This window comes from Oryzias melastigma, linkage group LG14 (genome assembly GCF_002922805.2).
Source record: "Oryzias melastigma strain HK-1 linkage group LG14, ASM292280v2, whole genome shotgun sequence".
Lineage (NCBI taxonomy): Eukaryota > Metazoa > Chordata > Actinopteri > Beloniformes > Adrianichthyidae > Oryzias > Oryzias melastigma.
The window spans coordinates 5625461-5635016 of NC_050525.1; the positions used below are offsets into that span (position 1 = coordinate 5625461).

The 9556-nt window shown below is 44.6% G+C and overlaps 3 protein-coding genes across 3 annotated transcripts in view; 1 reads left to right on the forward strand and 2 right to left on the reverse strand.

Annotated features, from left to right (window-relative positions):
• Positions 1-3848, forward strand: part of micu2 (mitochondrial calcium uptake 2) — a 10563-nt gene extending 6715 nt beyond the window's left edge. Inside the window, exons 9-12 of the mRNA XM_024260609.2 lie at positions 637-808; positions 2355-2463; positions 2547-2704; positions 3565-3848. Coding sequence (XP_024116377.1) covers positions 637-808; positions 2355-2463; positions 2547-2704; positions 3565-3666 — 541 coding nt within the window. The 3' untranslated portion in view covers positions 3667-3848. The remainder of the gene's footprint in view (positions 1-636; positions 809-2354; positions 2464-2546; positions 2705-3564) is intronic.
• Position 3849: 1 nt separating this feature from the next.
• irf2bp1 (interferon regulatory factor 2 binding protein 1) lies at positions 3850-8224 on the reverse strand. The gene is made up of 2 exons (XM_024260607.2): positions 6165-8224; positions 3850-4458 (listed from the first exon to the last, which is right to left on the reverse strand). Exon 1 carries the CDS (start codon positions 7969-7971, stop codon positions 6190-6192), a length of 1782 nt encoding a protein of 593 aa, XP_024116375.1. The 5' UTR covers positions 7972-8224; the 3' UTR covers positions 3850-4458; positions 6165-6189.
• Positions 8225-9475: 1251 nt separating this feature from the next.
• The window catches only part of hnrnpl (heterogeneous nuclear ribonucleoprotein L), a gene marked incomplete in the record, with an annotated part of 17147 nt that continues 17066 nt past the window's right edge, over positions 9476-9556 (reverse strand). Inside the window, 1 exon segment of the mRNA XM_024260624.2 lies at positions 9476-9556.

The following is a 9556-nucleotide window of genomic DNA, read 5'->3' on the forward strand; positions in this document are numbered from 1 at the left end:
GATGAAAAAGCAGCTGAACAAGCCCTCAGTGACATGTTTAAGGTCAAAAAAGAAAGTAAGAGGAGAAAGAAATGATTAAAAGAAGAGATTTGTCTGTTTAATTTACATTCAATTACTTGGAAAATCATCCCCCTCTCCTTTTTTGTTAAAAAAATACTCTAATTTTTTTTGTCAGAAAAGAAGAATTTAACTGGCAATCTAGTTTTTTTTTTTTCTTTCTCCTCTTAACAACAGAAATGTTTAAACCTGAAACACCGGAGACAGCTTTCAAAAGATCTACCATGATAAGAGACCCATACCAAATGTTAGTGTGGTGGTTAGTTGGCACCTTCCATTGTAGAGGTCGGGGGTTTGCGTCCTGGCTAGGGAGAAATGTTATGCTAAAAACATTTTAAGTGATTATTATTTATTTGTTGAGAATTAAAATTAAATAAGAAATCACGTTTCACCTAGAGCACCATGCAGCCCAGGACCGGCCCGGTTTCTATGTAAAAAGGGGTGGAGCATGCTCACCTGTCCGTAGTTTGGTACTGACAGTAATAAAGCTGATGATTGACAATTTCCTTAGGATGTTGTTTATGGCAGTGAATGGAGATCCAGCTTAAACCTAAACTAACCAGTCACTGTCCTGAGAAGGTTCATGGAGGACCTGCAGGCGGAGGTCCAGGAGATGGAGTTCCTGCAGTTCTCCAAGGGCATGGACACCATGAGAAGAGAGGACTTTGCAGAGTGGCTGCTCCACTACACCAATGAAGAAGACAATGAGATCTACTGGGAAAACATGAGGAAGAAAATTCCTGCTGGTCAGGTACAAGGACCCCTACACACACACCTCTTTCCTCCATGATTTCTAGTAGGGCTGGGTTGATAAGTGCTTAATCTATTTGAATCAATTGAAGCTTAACAGATCAATAATCGATTCACAAAAATATAGATTTAGTACATAAAGCTAATGTTTGCTAGCTTGATGCTAACGTTTACTGTAATTTCCCATAGGATGGCTAATGCTAACGCTCAGTCAACCTAAACTTACATTGCTGTCTAAATAAATCATCTTAATAAACTCACAGGCATACATTTTCCAAACTCTTTTAAGGAAGTATTTTTAAAGAAACTATTTGTGATCTAAAACATGGCTTTTTGCTCATACTTTATTCTTATTCTTCTGGAATATGGCGTAATGATGTAGGGCAGGGGTGTCAAACTCAATCACACAAGGGGCCAAAATCCAAAACACACCTTAGGTCGCGGGCCGAACAGGATAAACATGTACTGCACACTCTAAAACTAAATACTTAAAATTTTAAAAACATAACTTTCTAACATATTCATGAACTAGATATAGGGTTACTTGTGATAATGCTCGTGTGAATGCTGTAAGTTGAATTTTGCCGCGGAAGATGCTGAAATTTATAGCTGAAATCACTGAAGCTGATAGCTTAAATCTTAGCTAAATGCCAAATTAGCCTAAAAGCCCACATGTAGCTGAAAAAATAGCTAAACTTCAAAACAGAAAAAAAAACAAAATTAACAAAAATAGCTAGCATGTAAATATTAGCCTAACTCCAAAACCGCCTATTTAAAAAAAAAAAAAAACTAAATTATCAAAAATTATTTGCTTGTAGATGAAATATTAGCTAAACTCCAAAACAGCCTTAAAAATCTTAGAAAATGCCAAAATAGTCCATAAAGCCGGCAGAATGTCAATTTTTAAAACTTTAAAACTGTAACTTTTTAACATAATTATAAATGATAAAAATGCAGGAATATTATTCCAGATAAATTTAGAACATTAAATAACTTTCAATATTTTACTCTCCATAAAAATATATTTTGTCAAAATTATGCAAGTTACAAATAAGTGCAAGATAACATCGGCCCATTAATAACAATGAAATAAAATGATGTGGAGGGCCGGATCCGGCCCCCGGGCCTTGACTTTAACACATGCTATACCTGGAGCTCCACCTAGTGGTCAAACTGAAACGTCCTCCAGGAGAAGCAGAACAATGTTTCCAATGTTAATGATCTGAACATTTTAGTTAGAACTTCTCCTTTAGAGAATCCATGTAACACTGGATGATATTAACAATCTCATTATTTCACTGATACATTTACAGTATGTGAACTGGATCTGATTAATATAAATAGATTTAAAACATATATTAGTGTATTTCTAAACAAATGTGTAAGCTCAAGTTTGAATTGAGTGGATCGAAAGAATTGAAAAATATCTGCATCAAATTGATCCACATGATTGCAAATCGTCTTGTAGTTTCTGTAAATTATCGATACCCAGCCCTACTTTCTAACGTGGACCCCCCCCTTGACGCCCTCTGAACCTTCTCTCCCAGAGCATCACCTTTGAGGAGTTCAAAGCCTTCTGCCTGTTCAGCAACAACCTGGAGGATTTCGTCTTCTCCATGAAGATGGTCACCGGGGCCAACCGTCCTGTGGGCATGGGTAACCTCCCCCGCCACAGCTGCCAGTGTTTCCTCTCCCCCCACCGCCAGGAGGTTAACTGGAGTTTACTGTTTCAACCGCAGCTCAGTTTCGGCGGGCCGTGAAGATCGCCACGGGCCACGAGCTGTCGGAGAGCGTGCTGGACACCGTCTTCAAGCTCTTCGACATGGACGGAGACAACTGCCTGAGCCACAAGGAGTTCATGGGGGTGATGACGGACAGGGTGCTGCGGGGCCTGAAGGTGAGCGCCCCCTGCTGGGCTCAACACCCCCACCCACACAGTTTCAAAGAGTGAATGAGTCACATACCTGTCAGGTGAGCTTTGTCAAAGCCTGTGTGAACACGCAGAAGCACATTGATGTATGACAGTAGCCTCACACACCCAGTAATGAAGACCGTGCTGGGACACGCCCTTCCGGGTGTTTGGTATGTCTTCATTCATCATAACAGCTTTCTGTGGAGGATTCAGGCTTTGTTTCCTTCTTCAACCGCAGAAACTGTTTGAATCTTTGTCGGATTTCCAGAAATCATTCCATTGAGGGAAAATGACTTAAGGGATCATTTCTTACAAGTATTTGCCTAATGTACTTGCAAAGTATTTTTCTCTTTTAAGCAAAACACAAAACGATAGTTATTTAGCACATTTTCTAAAGAAAGGGTTTTGAGTCCTGCTAAGTCTGTGCTGTTAGTTCACTATAAACCAGATTAGCTGTGTTTCCATTACACACGTGCGCAAAACTTTATCTAAATTCTAGAAATGTTGAAAAAACAATTTTGCAATGACACAGGTTCCAGTACATGTGAATAAACACAAACCAACTCACAGGATAAGTCACTAAAAGGTGGTGATGGATGAGAACATATTGTTAGATCGGTTCAAATTGATTAATTTTAAGTCTATTTCAATGCACCCCAAAAACCACCTCCTCCGAGCGCAAAACTTTTTTTTTTTAATCGTTGTGTTTCCATAAAGAGAATTTATTATCCAATATGCGCAATTTCAGAGTAAATGGAAACGCAGCTAATGACGTTGGTTTAAAGCGTTCTGCTGCAGCAGGTGACCGGCCGCTCACACACTGACTTCCTGTCTGCTGCCTTCAGGTGCAGCCGCAGAGTGGGATATCAGGCTACTGGAAGTGTGTGAAGCGGGAGACCCTGACGGGAGCCAAAGAGGCACTGGGACATGGCTGGTGTCCCATCTGACCCCCCCCCCACACACACTTCAACATGTCTATATGTATAATCACACGTTTAAGAGGATTCATACCACTGATACTAGAGGGTTTCTGCTGTCTGTGGGCGGGGCTTCGCTTCTTCTGGAGATGCGTGGTGCTGTTGGACAACTGTTTGTTCTCTAAATAAAGTTTTAGTGCAGTCACAGCGGAGCCGGGCTTCTGTCCTTTATTGTAGATAGGATCCTGTCAGATCGGTGAGTGGGCTCGCCGCTCTGATGCTAACTGACTTACAACAGATTAAAAACAAGTTCAGCGCCTTGAGGTTAACTAATCAGCGTCTGATGCCAAGGTTACCAGTGAATGTAGCAAACACAGCATGAAGCCATCTTTGGTCTTCTATAAACAAATACAAAACAATTTGTATCAAAAATAGAAATTACAAAGCCATATTGAAAGTAAATTCACATTTTGACAAACACTGAAAATCTTGACTTTTTTTTTTCCGTTTCCTTGGCATCTGTGTGAGCGCTGGTTCTTTTAAACGGTCAGTGTTCTGTGAAGAATACAATGTTTAGAGCAAGAACAGAACAGGAAAACAGATTGTCAAACAAACGTGTGCTTTCAATCCTGGACAAAGATGGGGGTTCTGCTAGAAGCTGGGCCGGGCCTGGACCCGCCCCAGACGGGTCGTCCTGTGTCTGTAGTAACTGGTTTGGGTGTCGTCTTCGTCCTCCGGGGTTTTCAGCGTTGCCGTGCTCTGCGAGGCGCACACGTGGGATGCTCCGGATCAAAGGGAAGTGCTTTCAGAGTGACCCCTGCACTGCAGAGGACAGAGAGGGAGCGTCAGGAGCGACGGAGAGTCTACAAAAATCTGCTTACAAGTTAATCCTGCAGCTAAGACGAAACATGGGGGGGGGTCCCCCCACTATCCATACATGCCCACCCCCCATCTGAACATGTCATCCTGGGATTACAGCAGAACCAGAAACATCCCTGAAGGAGGGAACCTTTCCTGACTCCTGATGCTGTCCAGAAGAAATCTTCAAAAATCCTCCTATTTGTTAGCTTCACAGCTTCCAGACACTAAAGGATTTCTATTAAAGGGGTCATAACATGAAAAAACAACTTTTTCAGCTTTTCAGTGCATTATAGTGTTCATTTCTCACTATAAAGGACCCCAAAATTCATGCATTTCTGCAGCAGCAGCAGACCCTCCCATACCCACGAAAACGAGCAGGTCTTCACAATCTGACGTTAGAGAGAGACCGCCCCTTTCAGGAAGAGTCTGCTCTGACAGCTCCGCCCCCAGTCCAACACCAACACCCAATTTCTCCATGGAACTAGCAGTGATCAGCAATACCGTATATCTTCCATTGTGTCCAGTCTTCAATAAATTCCTGCTCAAACATGCGTTTGTTACTTTAGATATGGCACTCCTTTAAGACACCCCCGTCCCGGTCGGGCACAATCGTGCAGACGCCGAGTGTATTTGTGTTGTGAAGCAGTGCGGCGATGGTCGGGCCTTCTAAGGCAGATATAAGTTATATGCATCCATCTTTGAAAAAAATTTGGATGTTTATTTTCAGGGGAGAAATAAAGACAGCTAGCTCTAGGATGACATCATGAAATGGGCGGCACCCACAAGCAGCGGCAGGCGGAGCCTCAGGAATCGAGTCGTTTTATTTCTAAGTATGAAAAAACTAATGAAAAATAACCAATATTCCACAAATATATTTTTTTGTATTCCAAAGGTAATTTATGATGATATATATCACGTGTCAAGGCCCGGGGGCCAGATCCGACCCTCTTGATCATTTTATTTTATTCTTAGTAATAGCCAGATGTTATCTTTGGCTTCTTTTTATCTTGTATAATTTAAAACATATATATTTTAATGGAGAGTGAAATAATTAAAGTTATTTAATGTTTTAAATTAATTTATTCTGGAATAATATCCCTGATATATTAAAAATTAATTCATATAAATATTCATGATTATGTTTAAAAGTTGTGGCTTTAAAGTTTTAAAAATTGACATCCTACTAACTTTTTGGATTATTTTGGGGTTTTTTTAAGGCTATTTTGAAGTTTAGCTAATTTTTCAGCTACATGCTAGCTGTTTTGGCTAACCTAAGTTTTAGTTTTTAGGTTAATTTGGCCTTTAGCTAAAATTTTAGTTGGCTATCAGCTTCAACATTTTCAGCAATCGGCAGCTTCAGCGTTTTTAGCTACCAATTTTAGCATCTTCAGCAGCCAAATTCAGCTTAAAGCATTGACCTAAAGTGTATTTGGATTTTGGTCCCCTGTGCGATTGAGTTTGACACCCCTGCCATATAATATAAAGTAACAACTAATTTAATAGTCGATTAGTCAACGAATCGTTGCGGCCCAGCTTTTTATCCACAAACCATCAGGTAAAATTAACTGTTTACAACTACTGTTTTTCTAAAATAAAAGAACCTTCCCCTCATGTTTTTTTCTGTTTTTTTTCCTCAATGGGTCTTGTAAACAACGCTGCTTTCTTACCATTCATAACAGCAGGGTGGAGACATCAGGGATCGCTCTCCTTCTTCACCGTCACGTCTCCTTCTCCAGCCAGGATGGTGGAGATCTCCCCCTGCATGAAAGCCCAAGGCACGGTGGATCCAGCCAGGGGGCAGCGCTCTCCACTGGGGCAGTACACCTCCCCGCCTTGACCCTGGCTGCGGATGAACCCTCGGGTGCAGGGGAAGCAGAACTTGTGGTGCGGGACAGAGGGACACTGGACAAAATGGGTATCCTCCAGGCGCTCCCTGCAGAGAGTGCAGCAGAGCAGCGCCCCCTGTGTGCCGCTTACGGACTCCCCCGTGGCGGCGTTGCTGCTGGGCCCCCCCGCGCTCAAGCCCTGGCCCATGGCCGGCTGGGAGACTGAGGTGGAGGCGGTTGATGGACTGCTGCTGGTGGAGCGGCCAGCGGCGGAGGAGTGAGCTGTGGACATGCTGTTGCCATCTCTGGATACCTGACCGGAGCTCAGGCTGTCCGTGACCCCCATGAGGGCTGAAATGGGGGAGGGCTGGCTGTGGAGACGTTGCGGGCCCTCCTGTGGGGCCCCCATGCCTTGTAGAGGGTCGACGGCTGTGTATCCAGCTCTGGGCCAGGGCTCCCTTCCTGAGTGGTCACCTCTCCCTTCACTCTCCCCGTTCTCTGAACCCGGGGAGGCCTTCCGGCGCCGGGTTGTGCCCTTTGCTGGACCGGGGCGTCCAGCTGCTCCCATAGGCAGGATTGCGTCTGGCTGGGGCAGAACCTCAGGGATGGGGGGCTCTTTAAACATCCGCACGCCATCATTCAGCAACTCCGACAGCCCGCGCCAGTCCCCTGAGCCCTGCCTCTTCTCATACTCCACATAGCGCAGCCCAGAGTTCACCGCTTTGCCAGCATCTTTGGCCGAATCACGGAACATCTGCCGGACCAGGTCTGGAATCCCCAAAAAGAAGATGCCCTGGCTGACGGGGTATTCCACAAACACCTTCAACTCCACCTCTGGAGTGTTGGTGGCGTCGAAGGCCAGAACTCGACCCACCAGGCTGTGGTCTTTCCTGAAGCGCACGTTGAAGGGAATGCAGTTGCTCAGGGCCACGAGCACGTCCCGCACCGCTTTGGGCCGGTTCGGCCAGCCCTCTATCCGGCTCCGGGCCACCTCGTTCATCTCAGCCATCAACTCGCTGTTCCTCCACACTGCTGGATCGATGCCCACCAGAGCAGAGGTGCTGGCCCCCACACCCAGAGACACAGCCTGTCTTCTGCCAGCATCCCCCATCAGGGGGGCAGCTGACACCGCTATAGGTGTGGCCCCCGCCCTGGAGCCTGACAGAGGGGCTAGAATCCCGTGCGGGGACGCCACCAGCCCCTGGGTTATTAAGGCATGAGAGATGGTGCTGTGGAGGCCGGGGACCGCCCCGCTCACAGCCCGGCGGGTGTTCGGGCTCTGGCGGCTCCCCTCCGACAGAGCCACGTCCTCAGCTCTATGCAGGCCGTTCGGGAGGCGGGAAGACACCCCGTAATCCCCCCGAGCCCTGTCTGCGCGCTCCCCGTGCTGCCGCCCCGCCTCGGCCGGCCCCGCGGAGCTGGGTTTGCTCTGCGGCGGACCCGGGGACCGACCGTCCAGAACCCCGTGCGTGCTCTTCAGCTGCCGGGCCGTCTCGATGAGCAGCTCTATCCGGTCCGCGCCGTCGTAGTTGACGCAGCCCCGGCACACCGCCTCGCTGAACTCCCACAGCATGGCCCACGGCATCTTAGGTAGATCACAGAGGTAGCACCACTGCCGTCGGGACGAAGACTGCGAGGCGGAGGACATGTTGTTTACAGGCCCGCGACCAAACTTTCTTCGGAAGCCTTCGCGCGGTGGTCGGTGTTTGTAACGACTCTCCGGGCCTCTTCCGCTCTCAGCACATGCCGCGGGTCATCCGACAGACGGCCCGCCGACTCAAACCGGGATTTCTGAGCACAATGTGGAAAAACCTGGTTTTCTTTTTCGGTTCGTTCGCCTCGCTCTGTGTGGAAGGAAGTAAAATGTTATAAGACACCGGAAACACCTACGTGCGTCTGCCTCAAAGCCTTATGGGAAATGTAGTTAATATAACTGTCCCGTTTCTCACCCACCCAAACTACACATTGAAAACGTTTTTTTCAACTTCATTTATTCATATACAAACCTATAGAGCTATTGGGGTCAGTATTACTTGAAACCCAAATAAAACAAATATTGGTGTTTGGCCAAAAAATGTCCAAAACTTTTTTCTATTTTAAAGTAAACTATTATTTTTAGCTTCAAATGTTCAATTTTTTTAGGTTTAAAAGCAAGTCTGTCTGAAAGTGATCTTAAATGAGTTTATAAAATAAACATGGCAAAAGAAACATAACATTGTGAATGCTACTTTAGCAATTATAGATCCAACATTATTACAAATGTTTGAGATTTTAGAGATCATAATAATATATAATCATAATAATAATTTTACACAGTGATCAGCATGTACACCATTTTCCTCCGCTGGTGAATCCTTATACACCAGTCAGGTACCGACTCTGTAGCTGTTACCATGACAACATGTCACTTTGCATCGCAAATAGTCTGCTTCTAGAGAACATTTATATTTTGATCTTTTTCAAAGCGCTCTCCGTGGTCTTTTAGTTATGATGATGCTGTTTTTTATGGAGAGAAAATAAACTCACCCTGATTTGTGCGTGCAAAATTCTTGATTTATGCATAACTTTGGAGTTGTGCATGCACATTCCTGATTTGTAACTTCGTGTACAAATACAATAATTACGAAAAATGCAAAATCCAAATTTACACATGCACAAATTAAAATGAAAACTTGAAACTAACTATAGACATAATTCTTTAAAAATTGAACCGTGAACACTGATGGCTTCTGGGTAATGTAGTTTTTTTTTTTTTGCATCCTAGTCAGAACACTATAAAATGGCTCAGCCTTTACTTTTTTCTCATCGCATCTTAGTGGTTGGTTCCGGCTCACATCCTGCAGGAATTTTATCCGATCTTGTGATTAATGGCAGAGAGGACTTCCAATCCCACGGGATTTCCAGAAAAAATGTCAGCCTCCAGTATGACGTGTGATGAAAGAGTGTCAGGAAGAATGAAAGGAAAGGTGTAGGAGACGTAGAACGGTCCTAACTCTAATGGACTTTAGGTTGTATCTCTGGTAAATTTTATGTGGACACATGAATCCAACTGTTCCGGAAGCTAATGTTTAGTTTTGGCTTCATGTCCTTTCCAAGAGTGGGTGTCAGCTGTGGTGAGTTTAAATGCTTAAAAAAAAAATCAGAGCTTGCAATATTGTTATCAATTTATTTAAAAACCAAATTCAAAGATGAAGTGAACCGACATACTGCAGTGAACATACAAAACTGACAGA